Source organism: Takifugu flavidus, chromosome 5, assembly GCF_003711565.1.
Source record: "Takifugu flavidus isolate HTHZ2018 chromosome 5, ASM371156v2, whole genome shotgun sequence".
Taxonomy (NCBI): Eukaryota; Metazoa; Chordata; class Actinopteri; order Tetraodontiformes; family Tetraodontidae; genus Takifugu; species Takifugu flavidus.
In genome coordinates, this window is record NC_079524.1 from 16,906,561 (window position 1) to 16,934,540 (window position 27,980).

Below are 27,980 nucleotides of genomic sequence, written 5' to 3' on the forward strand. Positions count from 1 at the left end.
CCGCCGTGGACCGCCGTCCCAGCCAAAATCCCAAGGCCCGCTTGTCACTGTGCTGCACAAAACCGGAGCTCAATCAAAAACGACGTTCCAAAAAAGTTACACAAGCATCTTGCATTCCTCTCATCTTCCCGCCGGACCTCCAAGGTCTTGGACGACAGAAGGTGAGATGGCTCTCAACGCCATCATTGGCTCGACAGACGCACCTTCATTAGGAGTAGGCGGAGTTTATACGTTCAGGAACACAACGATTATTCCGTGGGCCCTCTTCATTGGGATGAGATCCAGCTCAGGAGTGTAGAAGGCAGCTCGACAAGCCTTCAGCTACATGCATAAACAAGAAACTGGGACGTACCGAATGCCAGCGTTCCGAGCCTTCGCCCTGCGTAAAATAGGTCAGCAATCCAGAAAGGCAGGTTTGTGCGTCTGTGCACGAGTGTGTAGGCAAACACAGGGCTGACACGTTAAGGACATCTACAAACTTAGAACGAGCAAACACAAAAAGACAAAGCTCAAGCGGAGGGTAATGATGCACTTAAACCCTTTGTGATCCCAAACCACCCCTCAAAAAGGCCTTTCTTTGTAAAAGGGCAGCGGCCATTTGCAAACACAAGTGATGAATGTGAACTTGTTGCCTGTTTCTACAACAGACAAAGGTCAGATCTGGTTGCTCCACTGGACATTACACATCTGCTTAAAACGAGGTAACGAGGCACGTCTGGAACGAATCCGATGGTTTCCACGCAACATTTTACCGATCGAGAAGGCCCAGCTCGACTCCCCCCAGCCTCCCCCACCCGCCCCCTCTTCCTCCCCCTCCTTTAACAGGCCCTCCCAGGTGACATGACAACCTCTCACATAACCTGTCTGCTGTTTGCTAGCGCTGCAGCTCTCTACAACAATCCTGCGCACAGCAGGCGGCGGATACAGCAGCGGGCGAAAACCCACCTGAATAACACAGACAGTGTCCTGCAGCGAGCCGTGTGTGTGTGTGTGTGTGTGTGTGCGTGTGTGTGTGTCATGGATGCTGGTTGATCATTGGCCCTGTTAGGTTAGCATCTCCACCTCAGAGCTGCCACACAGGGGAGTTATTGATTAGCATTAAGCATCCATGCAGATGGCCAATAAAGAGCAGGTGAGCCAAAGAGGGCCTGGGGAGCGACAAAATGTGTGTGTGTGTGAGTGTGTGTGTGTGTGGGAAGGGGGGGGGGGCAGCAAGGAAAGGAAGGGAAAACTGGGATGAGCTGCCAAAAGCAACAAGGATGATGAGGAAAACAGGGAAATCTGATCAGTCTCCCTCTTGGAGGAATGAAAACATTGCATAATGCCCTCCGTATCCGCGGCAATATTGCAACGATTATTCCGGAGGCCGACTTTTCATTTGTCTTTGTTGATTTATTAGCCGTGCCAAGGATTGGAGCAAAGATGTCTGGAATGACGGGCGGATAAAACGCGACACAGGCTGTCAGCAAGCGTACATGGGATTAATTTCCCTGGCTTCCTAATCCAGCAGGAAGCCTCGTTTTTGGACTTTTCCTGATGTTCCTGCTTCTGACTTGAATGTGATGCAGGGTGCTGCACGCTTGTCAGGTATTGTGCATCAGTCCACGACTTCCCTGTCATATCTGTCACTCGGAATATGCTGTATAATTCACTGCTTAGGTCAGACACACACACACACACACACTCTTCTTCTTCTCTCATTGCTGGATATAAACCTAATATTTGATCACTTTCAGGGGAAATGGCAGAACCGAAGCCAAATGTCACCTTTAACATCATATTTATTGTTATTTAGTTACTCAATAAAACATATACAGATATATACAATATGCAGGAAAACAGACAACTGCACTTTACATATTATCAAAAAAAAGGAAAAACAAAACAAAAAAATCAGTTTGTAAATTGCCGTCACAGTCCTCCATCTAATGTTTCAGAAATTCAAATGGAACAGAAGCTTTATTTAAAGATTACAAGATTGCCTAACACACAGCAAAGGTTTCTCTTATTATACATGTGCAATACCAATAGTCTTTTTTTTTCCAATTCCCTTACGAAACCACCTGCCCTCCATCGCCGGCTCTCATTGGCTGGCGTGTATACGAGCGTTGGACCGGACGCCGAGGGAGTCGTGGCGATGGCGGAGCGTTCGCTCCCGGAGAGGGAGAGTTGGGCTAACAAACAGTTGTGTTACATTCATGCACGATCCACCCCCGATCAACCCACCATCCTCAGCCCAGGTTAAACGCCGGCACCAATGACGCCCTCTCTTATTTAAATCCTCTCCTTTGACAAGTCTTTTATTTTTTATTCCACAAAAAAAAAAAAAAAAAAAAAAAAAAAATCATCATTGATTTGAGGTTTTCCAGATGTGGGCTGTATCGTCCAGCAGTGTGTGTGTGTGTGTGTGTGTGTGAGAAACTGCGCGTGTCGGGGGGGGAAAACATGGTGTGTGTTACGTGTTAGTGTGTATGTTGGTGTCTCGTGTGTGTGTGTGTCTTCCTGTCCCTGAACAGGCAGCAGCTGCCCACAGTGGCCCCACCAACACCTTCATCACGCTCGTCATCGTTATCTTTATTTGTGTCTGACACGTCGTCGTTGGCGATCCCCCCCTCACCCCCTCACGCCGCCGCCGCCGCCGCCGCCCCCTCCTCGCTCAAGTCAGTGCGGCCACAAACGTCCCAAAGCGGTTGGAGATATCAGAGTGGAGCGAGCGCCACGAAGAGACGGGCGCCCCTCGGCCTTTACTGTCCCCCAGTTCGTCTGTGCAATGGACGGACAGGCACTGCAGGTGGTTCCCTCCGCTACCGCCACCTCCTCCGGCTCCCGGGGCCCCCGCTGCAGCCTTGCTCTGCGACAGCTCTGATTCTGCACAGCACAGGGAGAGAGAGAGGTTAATGGAGACGGAGAAAACCTGGAAAACCTGGAAAACAACACGCCGCCATTTAAAAGCGGCTTTTAATGAAACCGGCGTCGTGTTCACATCCCACCAAAACACACACACACACGCTCTTTGGCAGTGGGGGGGGGGGGGGATATCTGGAGCGCCGCTGTGGTCAGAAGGTCAAAGGGCAAAGAGAATGCCGGCCTTTGACCCCGCTTGACCCAATTTGCCGGCGTAATGAGCGCGCCGCAGCATCGACCCCGTGTCACCACAACGCGGCGTCGCCCGCACCCTCGGCTCGATTACGCAACACAATTTTAGGGAAAATGAATTCATCGTTAAATAAACGTATTCCCTTTCTGGAGACTAAATGTAATTATCTTCTATTCATTTTTTTTAAATTCAGAAAATAATCCTACAATCTTCATCATAAATCAATCATTTAGATAATATATATATATATTTTTTTTAAATGTTTAGATATTTTTATCCAAAAAACAAGGAATAATAAAAGCACACTGAGGCGGAGTGATGACCTTTAGACACAGTAAACAACTTTTTATAACGGGAGGGTTCAAAACTTTGAAACAAAGACACAAGAAATTATGACCGAGGGAATAAAAGTCAGCAAATGGGAGGGAGGCGTTCCGGAGGCGTTCCGGAGGCGACGGGTTAGGGAACGCGTGCGTCGGGTTCTGGCTCCGAGGAAGCCCGAAGCACAAAGAACTCCTGGCTGAAGATTCGGGATGCTGCTCCGATTACTCCGATTACGCAACGCAACACAACACAACGCAACGCAACACAACGCTGCTGCTGTGCAGGTGGAGGGTGATCAGAAAACGCAGGTGCACGAGAGTGTGCACGAGAGTGTGCACGGGGGGTTAAAAACAGCCCCGACAGCGTGATTGAGCATCACAACACACCTGTGAGACGACACAACAACCTTGTTTAGCTGCAGTTTACAAGGCGCGGTTACGGGAGAGCGTCGGACCGGAGGAAGAAAGGGCAGGCAGAGAGGCAGGCAGCGGAGCGGGCTCCTCGCCCCCGTCCCCCCCCCCGTCCCCCCGTCCCCCCGTCCCCCCCAGCCTGTCTGGCCTGCAACCACTGGAATGGAAAAGTGGGGGGGTTTGTAGAAAGGTCAGGCAGCCAAGCCTCCCGTCGTTCCTTATGTCTCTGACTCCGTCTTTGTGAATTTCTCTATCCAAAAAACCAAGTGTGTGTGTGTGTGTGTGTGTGTGTGTGGTGTGTGTGTGTGTGTGGTGTGTGTGTGTGTGTGTGAGGGGGTGGGGGGCCTCACACTGGGCAATGGGGATTTAAAGCAGTGGTGGTGGTGACAAGATCTAACATTTGCCAGAGGGTCCAGTCATACACCTCAGCATGGCAGATCCTCCCCACCCCCTGCCAGCAGCACCCCCCCCCCACACACACACACACACTCCTACCCACTCTTCACACTCTCCCTGCCGAACACTGTGCCCTCCAGCACCCACCGGCAGCTCATGCTAGCTGGGCACAGCAGGGTCTGTGCTGGCCTGAATAGGCAGCCAAGCGTTCCCCCGGCTCACTGCTGACACACAGCAAACTGACAACACACACAGCCCAAAACACACAACACGCCACCCCGTCGCCGTGGCTGCGCCTGCACGCACACGCACGCACGCGCCTGTGGACGTAAAGTTCCAAACCTGTCCATTAAAGCCCTGCTTCCGTTTGGATTCAGCGGATTTCTGCAGCTCCTGAAGCCGCACGCGCGCGCACGTGCACGGAACAGGCCTCAAATATCAGCCCCCAACACGACGGAGTAGAGACATCATTTTTCCGGGACTCTGGAATTGTGAGCATTATCCACGGTGGCATTCACAAGTGGAGACAGCAGCGTGAAATTTCCCGTCTCCCGATCCCAAATGGCCGTGACGTTCAACAAGAAAGGAAAATATAAACACTGTATGGATCCGCCACCTTGTTCCGCCGGCTTATTCCACTAACTGGGGAATCATATCCGCGGTAAAATCTCAATAATAGCCTCCTTATCTGGGGGGGAACAAGTGCTCGCCATCCACACCAGAGGAGGGGGAGAGCTAATAAAACGGAAACAAACGCACCTAAATATCTTTAACCACATTACGGCCGCACACGATTACCACAGTGTGCATTCAGTAAATAGTGGATTTAATGTGATGCCTTTATATCATCGTACCCCCCCCCCCCCCCTTTGTTATTTAGTGCCGGGTGACGATACACACACACACACACACACACACACACACACACACACACACATGCAGGAGGCTGCAGCAGCAGCGGGGGTGTGGAGCCGTCTCACAGACGCAGCCAGACACCATTTACAGAGAGGAGCGGAGCTTCGTGCGGGAGCCACCGCCGTGCACGTTTCTGGATGACGCCAATGTGCCCGAGCCCCCGCGGCCCGACACGGGTTCACACACACACACACACACACACACGGCCCACAGGAATCTCGTCAGCACCAATCTTTCCTTTTCATTAAAAAAGAAATCGAATTTGGATATTTTTTTTGTTCTTCAACAGGAAACGGACATTTAAAGAATCTATACCCCCCCCCCCCCCCCCCCATCCCAGAGCCATTACATTGCCTTCCCAGGCCCCAGAATCCCATGCGGCAGGCCTCTGCCCTTTCTATCCCCAGCTCTAGACTTCCATGACAACACTTCACCTTTGACCCGGCGCTCCCGAGGCTGCGACCCCCCCCCCCCCCCCCCTCCCCCGATCCCCTCTGAACACAAACCGGCCCAATCACAGCCCCCCATTTGCTGACAAAAACACCCAAAGGGCCGCGCTCCTATGACAGTGTGTGACAACGGGTCAGATTCCTTTAGCATAACAACTAGCGCTCCGGCCCGGTGTGAGAAGTCTGTCTTTGTCAGCACGGCAGCGACAATCCACAGGAAAAACGGATCCCAAGAAGAAGAAAAGGAGGGGAGGAGGGGGGGGGGGGGGTCGCCCACAGGATCTCTGCTTCCTATAAATCCACCAGCACTGCTATACTCCTTCAGGTGTCATCTCGGGTGCATGTGAGGATGTAGGATAGAGCGGGCAGCCCTACATCCTCACGTGCACATAATTCCAACTGCCGCAATCTGACCTTTCCCTCCGAGCAGGGAGGATATTTGGAGGGAGTGCAGCATGAAAGGGGGGGGGTGGGCGCATTTCTCAGGCAAGGGCACAGAGGTTATTTTGGTTTGAATTTTCTCTCTGCTCTCTGGCCTGAACAAAAAGGGAGGGGGGACGGGGGGGCTTGTCCAGGCAAGCTTTGGCGGCGTAGGTTACCTTCTCTCAGACACACACCTCCCCCTCCGGAAAGGAGACCAGACACAAATCAGAACCCGGGAGGTGATTTAGGGGCTCCTTCATAACTCACAGCCACGTCCAGGACCTGTCCGGCGTGTCATCCCGCTCAGCGCCACGCTGATCTACCTCCGCCGTCTTTATTTCGTAATCAGCGCAGCCGTGCACGCTCGCATCGCGGCCTTTCCGGGTTTTTCCCGCTTTTTAAATACAGCCGCCCCGTGTGATGCGTAGAGTTCTATTACATTATTGGAACATACCAATCATCGGGGCTACGGGGGTCGTCTGGCTGTCCCGCCTCCGTCCCCCAGGACGACCTGAGCTAGCGTCATAACTCATTTGTCATTACCTCAATACAAATTACAGGTGCCTGACGACTACCTGGACGGCTATTACCGCCGCAGGCAGTAACAGACAACACACACCTTTGCAAACCTGACACCTACACACACCTACACACACCCCCGCTGAGCTATGTTGCTCCGCAGCAGCGAGGTGGACATTTCACCTCCAGACGGGAGGCTTGAAACCTCGTCGCTAGCAGATAAATTCTGTTCCTTCCGCCTTCTGACAACATTTACCACACGCTGAGACTATTTTTTATCCCGTGCCGGCGCCCCGTCTCCAGGGGACGACACCACCCCGAACGCGCCGCTATTGTGACGAGCTAAAGCTCCGGCAGCAAAAGGCCTGACACCTCCGCTCATCTCTCGCTCTTCATCAGCCACCAGCTTCTGTAGCAGGCTTCCTGTGACTGTCACTCACTAGTAACACACACACACACACACAAATTATCTTTAAACGTGCAAAGTACTATTTAAAAGCAGATAAAAATGTCGCGAGCTCAAGCAAGAGGGGTTGAAGTTGCTAGCACGGCCTCCCCGTGTCTAAATATATCGAGCTTTACGTTGAGAGACGCCACGTTTGCACCATCGTCTTGACAAGCTGTTACTTAAAAAAAAAGCGCAACAACAATTTATATATATATATTTGCTGTGTGTTTTTTCTTTTTTCTGCCAGAAACCCTGCAGACTTCCACAATCTCACAGGATAATTGTGATTTTTAGAAATAATATTACTGAGGCTAATTGCTGTTATTACGGTAATGATCGTCATTACGGCCGTGCGAGAGCGAGCGAGCGAGCTAGCGAGGGCGGGCGGGTGCGTGCGGTGGAAAACGTCAATATGAAACACCTGTAATGACAGGTAAAGAACATCGGCAGCCCCGGGCTGTTTTCCTTCTCCACGTTCAAGCGTGTGCCAATCACCTCCCTCTTTTTTTTTAGAAAAAAGGAAATAGAAATTAGTGCTTTGATTTGAGAGGTTGTTGTTGTGTTGAAATGTCAAAGACAGGTAGTCTCGCAGGAATGTTTCCCATGGTGGAATATCAATACGGCACTTCCTGTGGATGGAAGCGCTGCCTAGTAGGTGCCACAAGACACAAGTTCCCTCTTTTCCAACCTGTCAACGCCGGAACAAGAGAGATTTGATCATTATTAGAGCTGCTCATCGGCTAATTAGCGAGCGCAAAAAGCAAAACGATTCCTCGGGGTCGGCTCGCGGATAAATTCTGCTTAAAAAAAAGAGAGAAGAGTCAAAACAAAAATAAGTGGATGGCTTCCTGCTGATGGCCTTTATCAAGTCTTTGCATTCGTTCCCTAATGAACGGCCAGTTCCTGGCAGGGAAGGGAAGAGGAGGAGCGTCAAATAAACGCCATAGAAGGAAAGCTAACGGAGGTTAACGAGGCATCCACGCCACGCAGAAACGGCGGCGAGCGCATCACACCTTCTGACGGCACCTCGCCTTCATCGGTGAGGCCCAGCCTGCGCTGGACGACGGGGAAATTCCCCTTACAGGGTCCACACGACCTCTGACCTTCAGCTTTCCTCACCGCTGCCACATTAACTCAGCCAAACAAACAGGTTCAGGCACCGGACCGACGTCTTGAACGCAGCTTAATGGAATAATGGTGAAAGTCACAAACACTGGGTCAAACCTGATAGGAAAGATAGGTTTTAAAAACTGGATCTGGATCAATAGCGTGCTGCTCCGCAGCTGCATTTAAACAGCTAAAAAGGCTCGAGGTTTCTTCTTGTGTTGCGTGTTTGACAGGCGCTGCGTTCAGCCCTTTGTTTTACGTTGGTTGGAGACACTGGTGTCATTTCACCGCTAAAAAAGGTGGAAAAGCTCCACTGCAGGTGGAGGATCTGTTGTGTTGCTGCTGGAGTTTGAAGAGCGAACACTCCGAGCTGTGATTTATCTAAAATTATTATGTTATTTTGCTCCATTCCATACAGCCTAAGTGTCAGATTGAATCTCACCCCCCCACACACACCCCCACACCCCCCTTCCAAATACACCTCCACCCCCATTTCATCTTTGCTGTCTGAAGCACTCAAATGAGAAACTGTCAGGAGCAGTGATTTGTGCTAACTAGCTATCGATCGCTCCTGAGCTGCATACGGCCTGTCCAGGCAGGGAAGGCTGGAGGAGAGAGGAGAGGGGGGGGGGAGGAGGAGAGGAGAGGAGGGGGGGAGGGGGGGAGAGGAGAGGAGAGGAGGAGGAGAGGAGGAGGAGAGGAGGAGAGGAGGAGGAGAGGAGAGGAGAGGAGAGGAGGGAGAGGAGAGGAGGGAGAGGAGAGGAGAGGAGGAGAGGAGGAGGAGAGGAGAGGAGAGGAGAGGAGACGGAGAGGAGAGGAGAGGAGAGGAAGGAGGAGAGGAGAGGAGGGGGGGAGGAGGAGGAGGAGAGGGGAGGAGGGGGAGGAGAGGAGGGGAGGGGAGGGGAGGGGGGGAGAGGAGGAGAGGAGAGGAGAGGAGGGGAGGGGAGAGGAGAGAGGAGAGGGGGGAGGAGAGGGGGGAGGAGAGGAGAGGACGAGAGGAGAGGAGAGGAGGGGGAGGAGAGGAGAGGAGGAGGGAGGGGAGGGGGGAGGAGGAGAGGGGGGAGAGGAGAGGAGAGGAGAGAGGAGAGGGGGAGAGGAGAGGAGGGGAGAGGAGGAGGAGGAGAGGAGGGGAGGGGAGAGGAGAGGAGGGAGAGGAGAGGAGGGGAGGGGAGGGGAGGGGAGGGGGGAGGAGGAGAGGAGAGAAGAGGAGAGGAGGGAGGAGAGGAGGAGAGGGGAGGGGGGAGGAGGAGAGGAGAGGAGAGGAGGAGGAGGGAGAGGAGAGGAGGAGGAGGGGGAGGAGGGGGAGGAGGAGGAGAGGAGAGGAGGAGAGGAGAGGAGAGGAGAGGAGAGGACAGAGGAGGGGAGGGGGAGAGGAGGAGAGGAGAGAGGAGAGGAGGAGAGGAGGGAGGAGAGGAGGAGAGGAGGAGAGGAGGGGAGGGGAGAGGAGAGGGGGGGAGGAGAGGAAGAGGAGGAGGAGGAGGAGGGGAGGGGAGGAGGGGAGGAGGGAGAGAGGAGAGGAGGAGAGGAGGGAGGAGAGGAGAGAGGAGAGGAGGAGGGAGAGGAGAGAGAGGAGAGGAGAGGAGGGGGAGGAGAGGAGAGGAGGAGAGAGGAGAGGAGAGGAGAGGAGAGGAGAGGAGGAGAGGAGAGGAGAGGAGAGGAGAGGAGAGGAAGGAGAGGAGAGGAGAGGAGAGAGAGGAGAGGAGAGGAGAGGAGAGGAGAGGAGGGGAGGAGAGGAGAGGAAGGAGGAGGAGAGGAGGAGGGGAGGGGAGGGGAGGGGAGGGGAGGGGAGGAGGAGGGAGGAGAGGAGAGGAGAGGAGAGGAGAGGAGAGGAGAAGGGGAGAGAGAGGAGGGGAGGGGGGAGAGAGAGAGGAGAGGAGAGGAGAGGAGAGGAGAGGAGGGGGAGGAGGAGAGGAGAGGAGAGGAGGAGAGGAGGGGGAGGAGGGAGAGGAGAGGAGAGGAGAGAGGAGGAGAGGAGAGGAGAGGAGAGGAGAGGAGGAGGGAGAGGAGAGGAGAGGAGAGGAGAGGAGAGGAGAGGAGAGGAGAGGAGAGGAGAGGGAGGAGAGGAGAGGAGAGGAGAGGAGACAACACCACAGTAACATTCATATTTGTTCTCATCCTCAGTGAATCCTTCAGTGCTACTTTTCCAATATCTCATGTCATGATGTCACCAATAATGCAGTTGTTTTTTGGGTTTGTTTTTACTCTTCATTTTTTGCCAATGTTGCCGTTTTAATTCCAGATCAAATAAACCCGCGTCCATAATTGTGCTGACTGGTTCAGACCGGTGACAAAGACAACAAGCTGCTGCTTCTTTTGTCCGGAACTTCCGCCGCTCTTCCTCACTGACGGCATGTGGCCTTCCCGCGTGCTCACATCATAAATAACAATGCATCGATTCGAGGCTCCGCGCGCCCCGGTGCCTCTCCGCGCGCCCGGGTGCCTCTCCGCGCGCCTCGGCGCTTCCCTGCGCCCGCGCGCGTCAGAACAAAGAGCCGCTCGAGACGCGCGAGGCGCTTTGCACAAAAATCGAACGTCTAAATTCAGACGAGCGGGGAAATATTTTAGTGTTCCGGCGACAACGACAGCGAGCGTAATTACGAGCGTAATAACGACGGACGCAAAAAATGAGGTAGCTCAAAAAATTAGTGAAAAGTTAAAAAAAACCCATTTAATTCCAAAAATCCCACATCTATTCGATTAATGCGCATATGACCAAATACGGGTCATTTTAATTACGAATAAAACCCAAAAGAGAATTATTTTAAATTTGTTTTATTGGTATTATTATTATTTGTAAAATGCTATTAATTATTACTACCTCTGATTTTAATCGTAGCAGCAGAAATTTCTCTAAATGTTTTAAACTGGATTTGCGATTTGAGCGTCATTAAAAGTCGAACTGCACACACGCTGATTGTAAAAAAAATTCGATTAGTGAACTGCTTTGTTGCGTTTACGCAAAAACTTGGTTTCGTTTTTCTGCCGAGATGTTGTCTTTAAATTTTTCTTTTAATAAACGCTATGAATTAATTTGTGCTTGGCGAAAAGACAAGCACGTGAGATCAAATCGCATATTTAAAGTGCAAATGTTCTGTTAATAATCCGATTAAATATTTACAGGATTTCCCCTCAGCAAAAAAAAATTAAAATAAATATCTGATTTCACCGTGTTCTCCAAACATGGATCTTCTGTCCTGACAATCTAAAATCAATCCTCTGTATTATCCCATGGTAATAACAAAAACAAACACATTACGAGGTTAAGGGAAACCCCGCTGTGCAAAACTATACCCTAAAGAAAGCCATTCATCTTCTCAATGTAGTCGTTCACCCTGAAAACCGACATAAAGAACCAAAGGAAATGTTAACTTTTCTTGAGCTGCTCTTTTGAAGCACCTTTACAATGAAAACCCCTATAAAATACCCTGTAGAAGCCACCGTTCTCTTGGCGCTAAGCTGGCTTTTAAACTGCTGTATAACAGACATTTTTAACAGCAAAAATAAATATTCAATAAGCGTAATTTTTACGCAAAGAATTCGGGGGAACTATCACTAAATTACTACCCACCTAAATATCAAAGACCAGAGTAAAACACAGAACTGCATTTTCTAGCAACACAATACTGTAAAAAAAAACAAAAAACAGCACGATTATCCAAATACATCGAAACTGTGCAGCTGATTTTCACGCGTGAGAATTGTAAGAGAAATGACAGAGACGTCTTATCACACAACAGTCCGCGTTGCTAGCGCGAGGCTACGCTAAAACCATGAAAGGAATAAAGTCTTTTACCTTCTTTGCTGCTGTTTTGGCTCTTATTTTTTTCCCATTGTCCCATGGCCTTGTCATCCTCTGACCCGTCCATCATGGCCTTGTCACTGGGCACATACCAGGTGGCATGCTGCTCTGCCATGAGGGTGTCAAGGTCAATAGTGCCCATTGAGCTCTTCCCAGCCTCCGGGCTGCAGCCTGCCAGCTCATTGTCTCCGTTCTGAGAGGGACAGTCACCATTCTTCTTGCTGTTCTTCATTGCCAGGGGCTGGTCCTCAGAGATACTGAACTGCTGCCGCTGGAGCTGTATCTGGGCCTGCAGAATCTCCAAAGGATGGATTTCTTCCTGGCCAGAGGTGCTGGAAGGGGTGCGTACCTGCTCTGCTCCAGGAGTGCTGGGGTGGCTCACCCCACTGGCCCCTGCGCCCCCTCCAGCATTCAGTCCGTAGCCGTCTGGTGTCGAGGTAGTGTGATTGTTGATACCCATGCCGAGGGGGTTCGGTCCGTTTATCAACCCGTGCTCGCTCCTCTGCATTTTTGGTGAGCCAGAGATCATGGGGCTGCGATTGGGGTTTGCAGCCAGGGCCCCTCCTGTGTCTGAGCTCGAGGACACCTCATCCTCGTTGCCAAAGTGAGTGCTGACATCGTCGGGGAAGTCCACACGTGGCGAGCTACTGTCAGACTTAGCAACGCTTTGGATGCCGCTGTCGAGCGAAGACATGAGATCAGCCTGGTCCCCCAGCATCAGCTCGCCTCCTTTCCCCCAAGAAGGTGACTGGAGGTGTTTCTCGTGGGGCGTACCCCCTCCCCTCTCCCCAATGCCAGCCGAGGACGTCTGCTGGCCTGGACTTACAACAGGGTTACCATTGTCAGAGGAAAAAAAAATTCCAGGGCTCACATGTCCACTGTCTCTTTTTCTCCTCCCTCTCCCTCTCCCACTCCCTGTTGCTGTCTTCCCCTCACTGCATGGGGTAGCGTCCATGTTGTAATTTGGGGAGAGGGCACTGGCTTCCCCCTGCACCGTCTGGCTTTGACTTGCAGGCTTAGGGTTGCTATTCCCGGTGCCAGGCATCTGGCTGTTCTGGGAAGAGCTGCTCTGAAAATATTCAGGACCAGCACTGCCAGTCCCATTAGATGTGCTGCTATTAATGTCCTGTTCCGTCTGACTCAGTTTTCGCTTGCCCTCGTTTTGGTTCTTCTTGTTGAACGTTACGTTGAGATTGGGTGCTCCTAGACTGGCGATCATGTTCTGGCAGGCGGTAGAAAGGGCCGCCAGGCAGCTCTGGCCAAAAACACTGTCTTTAGCGCTAGTTTTGCTAAAGTTCCCCAGAGACAGAGCTCCCAGCTTGCTCACAGATGCCCGCTGGCCCGAGGGGAACTCGGACTGAGACTGGTAGGTCCCCGGTGAGGTGCTCACCCCCTGGGGAGCGCTGTGAGCTGGACCCGCACGGTTAGCCCCTCCATAGGGAAATGTTGGCTGCGCTCCCATCGGAGGCGCGGGGAAGTCCGCCGGACGCCTCTCCGCCGGTGCGTTCGGATGACCCGCTCCTGCTCCCGGTGACTGCATCTGCGAGAGGTTGCCCATGTTCCCGCTGAATTGCGAGTGCATGCCCGGAGAATGGAGGGGCTGCACATGCCCGTCTCCCGGCATTCTCATGGGCTCCTGCATGGCCATGGCGGGCCTGAACATCATTCCGGCCCCGTTCTGCTGAAGCCCCATGTCGTGAGGCCCCGCGTCACTGCCTGCTCCAGCCATACGTCGTGACATGATGTCTCCCGGGGGGTGGGACCCTTGGAACCAGGAGTTCTCCTGAGCAACATGAGGGTTCTGTCCATCGATGTTGGGCATCCGGCCGCTGTTCTCCCTGTCAAAGCTGGGTTGCGGCATGCTCCCTCCCGGGCCTCCGTGAGCCATTGGGGCAGGTGGAACGTCGCCGTGGTGACCGAGCTGCTGCAGACTAGGCTGTCTCATCCTCTGCTGCTGGTTGCGGGACGCCATCTGCTTTATCATCATGGCTGCGTTTTGACGCTGCTGCAGAGACTGCTGCTCAGGCCCCGGATGCTGCAGGGGTCCGGAGGGGAAGCCTTCACTCACAGGTGGGGTGAAGTCTCCAGGCAGGCCAGGGTAGGCAGAGGGGGAGAGGTGATTATCCATGCCGCCGCCGCACCAGCCCTCCCCACCCTGGGCATGTGGGAAGTCAAATCGGGGCCTTTTTGCCATGTTCATATAGGGAGAGTCAAAATGTTGCAGTCTTTGATTGGGGGGTTGTTGGGAGGGAGGGGGAGCGGGCTGTTGCATATTAAACATGGGGTCCCCATAGGGGTGCAGACCCCTATTTTCTAGTCTGTGAATAGGATATTCAAACTGGTTGTGTTGGCCGGGCATCATGACCCCTCCATCCAGAATGTTGGGGTTTGTAGAGCCAGGCTCGGCCTGAGGAGGCCTGGGGAGGCCAGGGGGGCATGAGTTCTGTCTGGCTATCAAACCAGACTGTTGTTGCTGCTGCATGAGAGGATGTCTCGTATTGACCCCCGGCTCCATTCCCATGGGCACCTTCCGGCCGTTTCCAAAGCGTTCGAAAAACATTCCGTGCGGCGACGGTTGGGGCTGCGGTGGCGCCTGGTGCCCCTTAGATATGCCCTGCATACCTGGAGTCCGTGGCATTCCTGGGTTGCCGGGAAAATTCCCAGCAGGAACTGGCCTTCCTGGCCCGTAATGGGGTAACTGAGATTCTGATTCTGAAGGGGAAAACACATGCACATCAAAATGTCCAGAAGGAGGCTCGTTGGGGAAGTTATAGTCTAATCCCTCTACGGCCCCCTGGTTAGGCAATCTCCGGGGCTCTACCACATGAGACTCGGAGGAGGAGGAAGAGGACGAGGGGAGGCCGTGAAAGGATGCCGCCCTGTTAGGTGACTGGTCCAGGGGTAGACAGGGAGCAGGTACAGCGTGGCTGCCACTGGGGGGGCCGTGATGTTGGAAATCAGGCATGTTACCAGGTCGCTGCTGCTGCTGCTGCTGCTGCTGCTGGGGGAAAGCGTCCCCTGCTTGTCCCTCCGCGAGAGGATCAAATCCATCTCCGAAGCCCTGCTGCGGTCCCATGCCATTGTTGTTGTAGCCCATTAGCCTGCCGCCGTGCAGGCACGATGACCCCGGCTCGGGGCCCCCAAAATTCCCAGAAAAATGAGCGTGGGTTGGGTGGGAGTGAGCTTGATGACTGTGAGGATGTCCTTGATGAGGTTGCTGGTTGTTAAAAAATCCGTGCATGGGTCCTTGCTGCTGCTGCTGCTGCTGAAGTCCACCGCCCGCGTGCATGTCCGTGTGGCCCCGCGGGTGGAAGCCCCCGTATGGCTCTCCGTTCATGTTCATGTTGAGCCCCAGCATTTGAGGCTCGCCCAGAGGACCCATGCCGGGCTCCACGGCTCCCGGCAGGCTGCCAGCGTGAAAGCCTGGGCTTTTATAATGGGAGCCCATATTCAATCTTGCTTGGTTTATTTTTCTCTCCGACTGGCCAGGGTTTCTGCTATTAATGTGAGAACCAAACTGCTCCAGTCCAAACATACTCCTCGGCGATCAATCCCACATGACGAGCAGTTTGCCGGACATCGGCGCACTGTTCTCCGTCTGGCCCAAAAAAAATAGACAAAAAAATAAAAAATGTTTTAAAAAGTCTCTGTAGTTTGCGGCCAAAATCAAAACGCGGGTGAAACAGGCCGCCTCTTCTTTCAATGTTAAAATTCAAAAATGAAGTTCTCACAGTTATTGCTTTTAATCACGGACGCGGGGAAGAGCGGGGCGGAACACGCGCCTAAAACGCGTCGCTTTTTGCGTTATTTAAACCGTCAACTCGTATCAAACATCGCTACTTATCTTGTCGCGCGGCTGCCCCAAAATATTCCAAAGTTTTTTTTCCCTGCGCGCATTTCTTCAAGGTGAGCACAAAACGCACGTCTCCGGGGCAACTAGACGGGGGACGCAGTCATTACTGCCCGAAAATTCAATATTCCGCTCCGACGCCTAATGTCCCACAGCAACTTTTTGTTTCAGGTCCCATAATGAAAACAGGGCTGGGGGGGGGGAGTCCAGATAGAGCAGTTGGGTTCCGACCACTTCTTCGGGTAAAACTCGTTCTCGTCGATCTCAGCCCGTCGTTGTCACCCAGAATACCATCAAGTGTTGATGGATCCGGCGCGATGGAAAGTCCACGAACACGGATCTCCGCGTCAAGCGACCGGGGGGGAAGCGTTCACGCGCCCGCACCAGTGCGTTACCACGGAGCGACCTGACAGCATCCTCCACCGCCCGCCGCTCTGGGGGCCCCCGCAGCCGAGCGCCGTGCCTTTAAAGTCCCGCCGGCGCGCTTCGCCTCGCTCGTGTGCGCGTCCCTCCGTCGGATCGAGCCGCGTCCACAGTGGTCTGAGCTCGCTCGGGAGAGGATCACGGATGCACTCGCGCTCCGATCTGCCGCTTGGCGCCGTGTGAGAGCGACGCGTTCGGAGGAGCCAGCAACAAGTTTTGCATTTCTGCAGCCGCTTCCATCGGTGGAGCCTCAGCCAATCAGAGCGGGCGGACGCGGCTCCGGGGTGGGACGAGCGCCTTTAAGGTGGCCGCGAGCACGCTCTGATTCTTAAAAAATGGCTAGCACTTAAAATATTGGGGTTTTGGCTGAAGGCGGCGATGGCGAATTTGTCCACATTTCAAGCGCGTTTGGGAGGATGCGGCTTTTTTAAGATGAGCCGTTTGTTGCGTGACCGGGTTGGAACGCGTCAATGGCGCACGGAAGAATCCCCTTTTGTGTGACGTTTTAGAACTTTCAGCCATCAGCGAGTCCTTCTGTGAGTGAGTGAGTGAGTGAGTGAGTGAGTGAGTGAGTGAGTGAGTGAGTGACACCATTGTTGTGCAGCAAACACTGACTCGCAACCACTTGGTTTATTTGACGCATTTCCAAAGAGTGTTGAGTTTCAACTGCAACTCTCTCTCACAATTAAGGGTCTCTGTCCAACAAAGCGCTCGGCCCTTTGTAGAATTATTTAAAAGTGATGCGGGAAAACCGGTGAGTTAGAGATAAGGCGAGGAAGTGGCGCAGCCCGACGTTAGAGTGTGCGTAAACACGCCCCGGGAGGTGGAGAAAGGCTTTCCAAACCACCGTTTGAGCTAAGTCACGTCGTCATTGGGCTTCGGCTCTGATGATCAGAGAATTGTCTGTAAACGGAACACAGATAAGACGAGTAAATCGTTGAAAAGGCGACATGAAACTTTGCAAAAGACGAGGGGATGGGGCAGCGGAACAAAGGCTCCTCGTTTAAATTAATGTTGTTGACGACGTAAAACTATTTTTAACGTGCTTGGACATAATTGCGTTTTCGTTTTTTACTTAAAACTTGCTCAAAATGGAGTTCACGTCCTCTTGCTAGAGGATTTCAAATGCCTGGTTAAAATAACGCAGTTTATAATATTCCAAACAACTTTATTTGCATTTCAATAAAATCACCGTTGTCTAAATGTTGCAAAGATAAATTGGTCAAAGGAGCGCGTGGACAGAGGGCAGGTCGAGACGGACCGAGCTGTGCAGGATACAAGGGGGAGTTTTAGCAAACGGACACAGTGCCACCTAGCGGCCGGCGTGAGAGAGGGCAGGGCGCGCGTCCACGGTAACGCAGAAGAATCAGATTGTTTTCACATGGAGTGATCTGGAGTTTAGCATTTATTTCTTTATTTTTGAACAGGAAACACAAATTAAAGTATTGTTTTATTTATTTTTTTGGAGTAACACCAAACCAAATTCTGTTTTGAATGTCATTTTTACCCTTGACTCTCTGTCCTCCTCAGATATTTTAGGCAATATGTGCACATTGACAGACAAGTCAGGACGCGGCGCGGGCAGGACTAAACGTGCACGTGTGGAATTCTGGCAGTGTGGACGGGCGACGGCAGCAGCCCGGAGGACGCGTGTGATGGGGCGGAGGAAAGTCCTGCAAGTCTCCGTTGAATCTGTTGGCTCCGGCCAAACATCTGGTCCTTCCAGAAGTTTGCTAACCATTCATCTCTAGGCTCCTCCCCCTCTCCATGTCACTCACTCTATATCTGTGCACTGACCTCTGACCCCACTGCCCCCCCCCAACCCGCCATATTCCTCCTGACTCTTGGAACTATAATTCTGACACCCGTTCTGCAGCGTGACGGAGCGGCGGAGTGATCTAGAACTCCATTTGTCTCAATATTTAAGAGAAGCGGCTGCTAATTTAGCCTTAATTCTTCCTCTGATAGACTTCCCTAGTTGCGGGTCAGCATCCTTCAGTTGAGGGGCTGGACTGAAGGTTCCCCTGGATCGGGAGGGGGGCAGATTTGATGGAGCGCCCCTGATGACGGCTCCCTCCCTGCTGGCCCCGCCCCTTTTCCATCGCAGCAAGAACAACAGGAAAACTCCGGAGAATCTCTGGGGCTAAACTTGACCCGGGCCCGGAGGATGAGGAAGGCCCAGTGACATCACTGCCAGCCTGCGCGCGGCAAAAAAATAACTTTCCTGTCGGAGAAACCGCCAGGCGGAGCAGAGGTGACCCCGGGGGGGGGGGGAGGTCACAGTCTGCACGTAAACACGCAGGGGGGGGGCCAGCGCCCAGCTGCCAAAAACACGTCGAATGTTGTCTTTTGACAGGAAATGAATCGGTGCACGTACGCATCGTCGTAGGTGACGTAAACGGCAGATGACACATCCCTCCGCGGTGTCCAGGACGGACGGACAGACGGACGGACGCAGGCTTCCTATGAAACCCTGCGAGCTGCCAGTTAACAGGAGGCGAGTGGGCGACGTCTGCCCGTCTCCGCTTTTAGAAGCGGCGTTGTTTGCTTGTTCTGGGGCAGATACGACCGGTTTCCAGGCACACGAGCGTTCCTGCGCGAACAATAAAGGCAGCGGATATCTCCGCCAGCAGGCCGACAGCTCTTCCTGCTCTTTAGCGCGCATTCCGCTGTTGCCGCGCGACCTTTCTGACCCGCGGGTCGCCCGGTCCGGTCCAAGCGGGGGTCAGACGTTCGTGTCCGAGGAGCATTCGGACATTCGGAACGCTTTGAACAGCGTTAGCAAGGCAGCGTCAGCGGCTCCTGATCGAAGGGTTATTTGGGGTTTAGGATGATGAAATAAGGCTCGTTAATTATTTAATCAATAACGACTCAGGAGCACGAGGGCTGGGTGGAGTTTCAGACCAAAGTTTATTTGATAATCACAATACGTGGAGACCTGATGGCACACAAGGAGATCTAGAGGAGAGAAAAGGCACAGAATGTCGTACATTCAGAAACACACCCCCGGAATTTCAAAAGCTGATCACCGATATTTAAAGGAAAGCAATAAAGGCATCCGGGGCGTCGGGTTCGAACCCCGCTGCAGGGGTAGATGCAGAACCTCGAGCTCGCCACCCGACGCACCCTTGTTGCCTCGTTCACCTGAGAAAACGGTTAGAAAATATTGCGTCACGACTCTCGCCGCTCAAATCCGATTACATCATCGTCTCAGAGTTTACGGAATGGAAATGTTCGGACCTTTTTTTACATGAATGTCTTGCAAGGAATCATTAAAAAGGGAACAAAAAAGAACGCCGGTCCTCTGGTTCAGTAGAAGCCACCATGAAAACAGATGTGCACAGATGTGAAGAACCGGACATAATACTCTGATGCCGGGCCGGGCCGGGCCAGGCCTGGGCGCACGTGAAGCTCCCCGAGTTCTGTAAACACAGCTAGGACGAGCGACAGGCTGAGGAGGGGGCGGGGTCAGACCTTTTTAGAGGATGGCTGAAGGCCGGAGGCGGAGCTTTGGAGAAGCATTCACACCTGCGTGTGTGTGTGTGTGTGTGTGTGTGAGAAGACGTCACACTCTCAGTGTATGGGGGACGTGCACGCGTCTGTACGTGAACACCCGTGTGGGCCCGACTGTCGGGGTGAGGAGACGCAGGGTTCGGATTAGAGGGCGGAGCCAGCGCTGAGTCATGGTTAGCGGGAAGAGCCGAGGCAGGAAGGAACACGCGTTTGAGGGTGTGCAGATGAAACGGGCCGGGCTCTTCGGAGGAATGTTTGGGAGAAGATGTGTCCGGAAACGTGGAGGTTTTGGCCCGACAGCAGCCGGTACTGAAGGAGGAAGAGGCAGCTCCTCTTCTGGTCCTGGTCTCCGCCGCTCCGCCTCAGGAATCCGCCGCGCTGGTTCCTCGCACTTTACCCTGGAGGCGCAGCTGTGAGGGAAGCAAAGGAAAGGGGACGGTGAACAGCTGCTAGGCAACGGCGACGTCTGCTTGGGACGGTTCGGACTGTGACCCGGGCCTGGACCCACTCCTCTGGAGGACCGAACCAATCGGAGCTCCGCCCTGAGATCTTGAACGCAACACCAACCACAGCTCCTCTATCCAGAGCTCGGGATCCCCGAGCACACACGAGCGCTTCGTCACATCTCCGGAACCGTTAAACGGACCGATGTTTTGGACTCCGGAGCAGGTAGATAACGGCCCCGCTCCCACGTCCGCCCACCCGGAGGACGGTGGCTCCGGGAAGTCAATTAGTGGGAGAATCTGATAGTCCAACAGCTTAATGGGAGAGCTGGAATCAACAGTGGCTGGAATCCACACGGCGCTCCTTCATCCTTTTCCCCACACACACACACACACACACACACACACACACACACACACTTCTCTTCAATCACAGAACAGACTTCTCAACCTCAGAATTCCATTTGTATGTTAATGAGGGAAAGGCACCATCTTGAAGCCATCCTCATCATTCCCTGCCCTTTTCAGTTGCCTCAAACCTTCCCAGTCTGCATCCAGCTGCTGGGGAGGGAGCGACCGGACCAGGAACTGAGCTGTTCGGAGCGGGAACTGAGCTGTTCGGAGCGGGAACTGAGCTGTTCGGAGCGGGAAGTGAGCTGTTCGGAGCGGGAAGTGAGCTGTTCAGACCAGGAACTGAGCTGTTCAGACCGGGAAGTGAGCTGTTCAGACCGGGAACTGAGCTGTTCAGACCAGGAAGTGAGCTGTTCGGACCAGGAAGTGAGCTGTTCAGACCAGGAACTGAGCTGTTCTGAGCAGGAACTGAGCTGTTCTGAGCCGGAACTGAGCTGTTCAGACCAGGAACTGAGCTGTTCTGAGCAGGAACTGAGCTGTTCTGAGCAGGAACTGAGCTGTTCTGAGCAGGAACTGAGCTGTTCAGACCAGGAAGTGAGCTGTTCAGACCAGGAAGTGAGCTATTCAGACCAGGAAGTGAGCTGTTCAGACCAGGAAGTGAGCTATTCAGACCAGGAAGTGAGCTGTTCAGACCAGGAAGTGAGCTATTCAGACCAGGAAGTGAGCTGTTCAGACCAGGAACTGAGCTGTTCCGAGCAGGAACTGAGCTGTTCAGACCAGGAACTGAGCTGTTCCGAGCAGGAACTGAGCTGTTCAGACCAGGAACTGAGCTGTTCAGACCAGGAACTGAGCTATTCAGACCAGGAACTAAGCTGCAAGTAAAGGTTGGGCACGGCCGCCCCCGCCGCCCTCCGGCCGGGCCAGGACCGCCCCCCTCCTCGCTACACGTTTAGCCCAGAGGAAGATGGGAAACACATGTCGGATTGGGCGAGATGTGGAGGGGGATGTGGCGCTTTAGCACAAAATGCTGCTATGTTGGGAGAGGGCCAGGAATGTTTGAGACAGTCGGACCTGGATTCCTCCGTTTCTCTCCTTGTAGGGCCAAAGAGCTCCAGACTGATGTTCAGACTATTTCCACGAGCGAGCGGCCACTTGTTGAAAAGAATGCAGGTTGGGAGGAAGGCGCGATTCGGAGGAAACCTTATCCAGATGTGTGCGTCCAGAAGCTAACACAGGATCGGAACCACGCCAGCCACAGAACGCTCTCGTTCAGCGGCTACGCCTCAAAAACGAGGAGCGGTTCCACTAAACACGTCTGCGTGAACATTTGGGAACTCAAAGGAGGAAGGTTGAAACCTCTTGGAGGTTCCTCTCCAGACAGGAAGTCAGTAAAGCACGTGGGCGGAGTCACGGAGCTACTCACCAGCTCCAGTTCCTTCTGGGTCTCCGCCTCCATCTTCCTGATGTCGTCCATGGTCAGCTCCACCCACCTGTCGATGGTGCAGAAGAGCTGCCGGTGGAAGTTGGTGAAGATCCTCCTCTCTTGCTGCGGAGGACAGGGAGGAGTTTAGCGGGCAGGATCCCCGGGGCCGGATCGGGAACGCCGATGAGGTCGGGATCGGGCTCACCTCGTGGATCAGGTTCTCCACTTTGGTCTGCAGGCCCCACCACTTGAACTTGACCGTGACCAGTTTGTAGGCGCACATTCGGGGGCAGTCCGACTTACTCAGCAGCTCCTTCTGTTGGGAGAGCGGGAGAAGGGCGGTCCGTCAGCGGCCGACTCGCTCATCCCGACGGCGGTTAAGGTTACAAACATGGATGCGTCGGGTGAGGGGCGCCGATAAAGGGAGTCTAATCTTCCACACTTGCTGCATCCATCTGCTTCTCGCAGGAAAAAGGAGGGGGGGGGGGCAAAGTGGATAAACTCCAGATGAAGGGACTATTTCTTCCTCCGCCCCGACAGTGACACCGTTTCCCGACAGGCGTGCCTTTGTGGCCACCGAAGGCGGATAAAACGGTCTCTGCCGAGCGATAAGGGTGTCGGGGTGCGGAGCCGCTTCCATTATTAACCCCCCCCCCCCCACACACACACACACACACACACACACAATCTCCCCTCCGAGAACACCTGTTTAATTAATCACTTCATTCCGACTGCGAGTTCCAAGAGAAAATGCCACGGAGCCCGCCTCAATCGCTCTCATCCCGGCGCCGTTTGATGCCTGGATCACGGGGCGGGGGGGGCGGGGGGGGGGGACGAGGAGCGTTTCTAAATTTGCGGTGGGTTTAGAAAAGTTGTCGTCGCTAAAAGAGAACTTCACATGAAACGGATCCCACATCAAACCCCGCGCGGTGACATTTCCTCTCCCTCCCCGCTCAAAGGAGCCCGAGTTTTCCCCAACACAAAGGCTGCCGACGTGCAAGCATGTGTGCACGTAGATAGACAAGAGCCTCATTGCTCAGAGGCGCCGGCAGAAATTGGGCCTCTGTTGTCAAATAACTGCTTTTTACCGTCTTCACCTTTTTCCGTGTCCGCAGCAGACGGGAAATGATCTAATTAAGAAGACAGGAGAGAAAGTTGCCGCTCTTCATTCCCACTTTTTAAAGCTGTTTTTCCTGCCTTTGCTGCCTGCCGAGGAAAGTTTCTCATGCCGAACTTGGAGGGCTCCACGGCAGAGATGAACTCCTGGCTGCTCCTCGCCGAGACGGGCCTGAACGCCAGGCTGGAGGCTGTGTTAGCGGGCCTGAACGCCAGGCTGGAGGCTGCGTTAGCATTAGCGGGCCTGAACGCCAGGCTGGAGGCTGCGTTAGCGGGCCTGAACGCCAGGCTGGAGGCTGCGTTAGCATTAGCGGGCCTGAACGCCAGGCTGGAGGCTGCGTTAGCATTAGCGGGCCTGAACGCCAGGCTGGAGGCTACGTTAGCATTAGCGGGCCTGAACGCCAGGCTGGAGGCTGCGTTAGCGGGCCTGAACGCCAGGCTGGAGGCTGCGTTAGCATTAGCGGGCCTGAACGCCAGGCTGGAGGCTGCGTTAGCATTAGCGGGCCTGAACGCCAGGCTGGAGGCTGCGTTAGCATTAGCGGGCCTGAACGCCAGGCTGGAGGCTGCGTTAGCATTAGTGGGCCTGAACGCCAGGCTGGAGGCTGCGTTAGCATTAGCGGGCCTGAACGCCAGGCTGGAGGCTGCGTTAGCATTAGCGGGCTGAACGCCAGGCTGGAGGCTGCGTTAGCATTAGCGGGCCTGAACGCCAGGCTGGAGGCTGTGTTACTGGGCCTGCAAGCATCCTCAGGGATGACCAGGTCAGAGGTCAGAGGTCAGGGCAGGAGGGAGAACAAGGACAACCGGTGGAACCCGTGTTTACCCGCCCACAAAGACCTAAAAGCGCTTTTATTCCCTAAAAACAACGACCCGGTACCGACCGTGGCGCCGCAGTAACGGTTCTCGTGAGCTGCACGATATACGGAGCAAGTTTCCACCCCGTGACCTGGACCCTGGTGTGGGTGACGAGATGGGGGGTGGGGGGGGGGGGGGTGATGTTACCGTCCAGGAGGGCCCAAGTGGTCCTCTGCCGGTCTTCACAGACTTGAAGTAGGCCGGGTCTTCCTCCGGTTTGTAGTCCTACAAGAGAGACAACAGATCCGATGAGCTCACACACACACACACACACACATACACGCGCGATTCAACAAGCGGAGCCACCAGCTCGTAACCAACGGTTACAAGGCCTCGACAGAGGTCTCCGGCGTACAGGAGCGGCACCATCGGGGAGCTCCGGTCCGCTCTCCTCCTCCTCCGTGCAGTATCGGAACACACTCGCTCCATATGCTAAACACACCACAACCGCCACAGGTTGATTCCATCCCAGAATCCTAATCGCCACTAAAATGGCTTCACATCAGGAGGCGCTCACGGGCCCCGGCCATCCTGAATAACTCGGGACGTGCCTGGAGCCAAACGTGGGTTTCCAGGGCATGTCGGCCAACAGGACACACACACACACACACACACACACACAATATGAATTAGCTGTTTTAACCCTATAATCCACTGCACAGCACTAACGAGGCCTGGGAGTGGATCCTCAGCGGCAGATACAACAGACCCCCCCCAACAGACCCCCCCTCCCCCCGTTAAGGTAAAAGTGTCCGTGTGTCCGTCCAGGTCCAACCTACGAAAGACCACAAACCTTAATGACACTAACAAACTCATCTGTGCTGAGTGGGCGTCCCACAGCCTGCAGCCGTGCCTGAGGCCGCGGGCTGATGGGCTCCTCAGACACAGCACACACACACACACACACACCACACACACACACACGCTTCTCCACCGAGCACATGTGAACTGGAGAGTGTGGAAGCAAAATGAGGCAACTTATGCCAAATAACAGCAATAACGTGCAACCTTTTAAAACAACTTCATAGATCTCAAACGCTGTATTGATTGGATAACCGAGTCAGCACGAACAGCAGTTTCCAGGTTTTTTTAACCTGCTGCATCGGTGAGACCAAAATCTAATGCATAAAAGTGTTTTTTAAAAGACTCTAAATCACCCAAACATCTTGAAAGAAACGACAAAAACGCCCTTTCTTTGGATTAGTTGTAGCAACCAGACCTGCCCACACGGGGGCGCCACAATCTCTCCTAAATGAAAACAAGCCTGAACAGACTCCTGTTAAAATAACATCGTGCTTTAAAAGGCTGGTTTGTGCCTGCAAACGGACGCCAAAATATGGCCCGTAGTTGTGCATTTGATCGTGCTTTCTATTTATTCAGGTGTGCGAGGAGCCTCTACTCACAGCAGCAGATACTTGACTCCTGTCTGCGATGTCGATGGGCACCACGACCACCTTCTTCCACGTGGCACTGTCTAGTTTATGCACCTAAAGGAACGCCGTCAAAAGGAGAATTTAAAATCTAAATTTAATTTCAAACCACGGATGACAACTGGTCGTCAAAACCTACATTTTCTTGTGTTCCAAGGTCCGGTTTGTGCCACGTCTCAATGTTAATAAAGAAATCATCTTCCATGAACTCATTCTAGAAAGTTGAACCAAAGTACGAGTGTAAAAGAACAGGAAGTCGCCGTGGCACAGCGTGAGAAGAGGATTATTAGAATAAAACGAAGCTACATACCGTCACAACTGGTTTACAGTTTGGCATGTTGTGGGAAAAAACAAACAAACAAACAAGTACATACATAAAAAGGTCATATAAATTGACATACTAAGCCACAAAAGGACCTTTGGTAAAGCAAACATGGGGGATATGAGGAGGGCAACTCACCAGTTTTGCAGTAGGGGTAGGCATTCCATGCTTTTTCATGGAATATAAAGGCATTTTCAGGTGCTAGGACTCTTAAAAATGCGGGAACTTTACTGGAAGTACAAGGGAAAATGATCTAAGCACATGAGCCAAGAGGGGAGATGCTAGAATGGTAGCAGTAGATGCTAGCATGCAAACACATGTAGAGGTGGGGAAATGCTGCCACCGCCTGGCGGCGGGCTGCTATTACAACAGGAGAGGAAAACGTGGGATTGGGAAGGACAACAACGTACCTTTTTATGTGGTAGACTTTGTGTGTAAACTGGCCTTTCTCACCATCTTTCTCATAAGGCTCATTCTTCAGTACCTGAATTCCGTCCCCACCTCCAGTCTCATTCTTACTCGCTTCGGCCACCGAGAACAGCTGTCCCACTTGATACTGTCACGCAAAAACAGGCTCTGTCATCAGCTGTTTGGGAGTTTGAATGGGCCACGATACACACATACATTGAGAGGGTTGTATTATTCAAATATTACTCTACCGCATCAAATCAATTGATCGTTTAATCTGATTTAGGTGTGCAAACCAAACAAGTACCACTACACTTGAGTGGTGAGGAGGAGGTGAGGTATCAAAGAGACAATAAACTGTCTGTTCCTAGACTTTACGTCACAGAGATAAACCTTACCTCCTCGACGCTGCAGGGTAAAATCACACGACTGCAAAAGGACAGAAAACTCCAATTAATCATTTACACAGTGGGGGGGCACATAAACACATTTTAAACAGGCAGCGTTTGCTTTGGAAACATTTTACATGTTAAAAAAGCCCATGAGTTAGAAATACAGAGCACAATAAATCGTAATTGACCGGGTTTGTGGCGGGGGTGTCCCGTCAACACCGCTTAGTGTGCAGTACCGCGAGTGGCCACTGGGGGGCGAAGTCCGCCAACGGGGCTAGTTCTTCTTCTACGTTTGTGATGCCCACAGAGGAAGAGACATAAACGAGGGGGCACTTTAAATTCCATCCCATCATATCTGTCTGGGTCAGAGGGCCCCGGAGCCATCCCATCCTACAGCCTTTTCTGTACCTCAACTTGGTTTTGGACAGTTTTTACTTTGATCTGAGAACCTGTGCAACGTTACAAAGTATTTTTCTTTTCCTTTATTAATTAGCTCGTCATAAGATTTTTACTAGCATCGCCGCAGGGTGCAAAATTGAATTATTTTAATTTGCACAGTGCATTATTTCAGGGAAAGCGAAAGTAATGGTTTTAGTCTTGTTGTTTCTTTCAGTAAAAGCTACTTATTTAGTTCTTGTTGCGGGGCAGGGAACTAATCTTCTCCCCCAGGGGCCCGACAGCAAAGGTTCGAGCACCGGGGTCCCCCAGGACGAGTGCGTCCCCGAGCCCAGGTCCTCCCTCGGACAGGCGGAGAAAGTTACCGGAGAAAAGCGGCCGAATTGGTGCCTGGAGGAGCAGTTGGGCGACACTAGCGACACTAGCGACGCCGCGGTGAGGCTGTTAGCATTAGCACAGAGGGGAAGCTAAAGCCGCTCATGTGAGCTCCGGTAGAAAAGCTTTCCGGGACAAGCGGCACCACCAAAACCGCCACACGGGTGACAAAAGCCGCCTCCCTGAGCTGGAAGTGGTCACTAAAGGCCGACGGACAGAGGGGCAGCAGCTGTCAGAGCTCGTAGGCCGGGCAGGAGCTCGTCTCCCCTCGTGTCTCCCACCGAGCGACGGGCAGGATGCCGCCTATCCCCAGCGCTGGATCCCGGACAGCCTCGCCGCGGCCCCGGCCCCCCCATCCCCCGGTGCCCCCGCGGACACTTACTACTCCTTAATCAGGCTCATGTCGGCTCTTCTTTCCTGCTCCCCGCTGACGGCTCGAGCTTCTGCGCGGCGCGCGCTTCCCCTGCTGCGCGAGCAGTTAACCTCCTCAGGGGCGTGTCCACAGTATCCCGCGCGGGGTCTGGGGTGGCCCCCGGGGGGCGGCTGGTGGCCCGGGCCCCCTGGGAATCACACGGGTTTAATCTTAAACACGCGTCGATTTAAGTCGCTCGAATTTGGCGCAAACTCAAAATAAAAGGACAAAAAAGGAGCTTTTGACGACCAGCAAAAGTAAAGTTTAGCACAGGAATTAGCCAACAACGGTACAGCAACACGATGTTTGGTTGAACAGGTTTGACTAGTAAAGTGGAGCTTAAGTGCAACCTGATGCTCAGAAAGTGTCTTACACACACAAAAAAAG

The 27,980-nt window shown here is 53.2% G+C and overlaps 2 protein-coding genes across 3 annotated transcripts; both read right to left on the reverse strand.

Moving 5' to 3' along the window:
- Nucleotides 1-1,763: 1,763 nt before the first annotated feature.
- On the reverse strand, nt 1,764-16,584 carry mn1b (meningioma 1b). Its single transcript, XM_057031884.1, has 2 exons — nt 11,882-16,584; nt 1,764-2,868 (listed from the first exon to the last, which is right to left on the reverse strand). Exons 1-2 carry the CDS (start codon nt 15,420-15,422, stop codon nt 2,657-2,659), a joined length of 3,753 nt encoding a protein of 1,250 aa, XP_056887864.1. The 5' UTR covers nt 15,423-16,584; the 3' UTR covers nt 1,764-2,656.
- Nucleotides 16,585-19,051: 2,467 nt separating this feature from the next.
- LOC130525299 (phosphatidylinositol transfer protein beta isoform-like) lies at nt 19,052-27,864 on the reverse strand. 2 transcript variants are annotated; one of them, XM_057031911.1, is made up of 11 exons: nt 27,564-27,856; nt 26,417-26,447; nt 26,021-26,166; nt 25,749-25,840; nt 25,599-25,606; nt 25,428-25,502; nt 25,262-25,345; nt 24,006-24,083; nt 22,096-22,206; nt 21,891-22,013; nt 19,052-20,083 (listed from the first exon to the last, which is right to left on the reverse strand). In XM_057031911.1, exons 1-11 carry the CDS (start codon nt 27,581-27,583, stop codon nt 20,036-20,038), a joined length of 816 nt encoding a protein of 271 aa, XP_056887891.1. In that variant the 5' UTR covers nt 27,584-27,856; the 3' UTR covers nt 19,052-20,035. The 2 variants fall into 2 exon arrangements, with proteins under 2 accessions (XP_056887891.1, XP_056887890.1); XM_057031910.1 differs by lacking the exon at nt 19,052-20,083 and adding an exon at nt 20,090-20,487 and having other exon boundaries at nt 27,564-27,864.
- Nucleotides 27,865-27,980: the final 116 nt, after the last annotated feature.

Coding starts and splice junctions, on each gene's coding strand:
- LOC130525299 (XM_057031910.1), bottom strand. CDS start 27,583: ATGAGCCTGATTAAGGAGTA. Junction 25,841..26,020: donor AAAGTCTACCACATAAAAAG/GTACGTTGTTGT, acceptor TTGTACTTCCAG/TAAAGTTCCCGCATTTTTAA. Junction 24,084..25,261: donor GGAGTCAAGTATCTGCTGCT/GTGAGTAGAGGC, acceptor TCTCTCTTGTAG/GACTACAAACCGGAGGAAGA.
- mn1b (XM_057031884.1), bottom strand. CDS start 15,422: ATGTTTGGACTGGAGCAGTTTGGTTCTCACATTAATAGCAGAAACCCT. Junction 2,869..11,881: donor CCAAAACAGCAGCAAAGAAG/GTAAAAGACTTT, acceptor TGTGCTGTGCAG/AATCAGAGCTGTCGCAGAGC.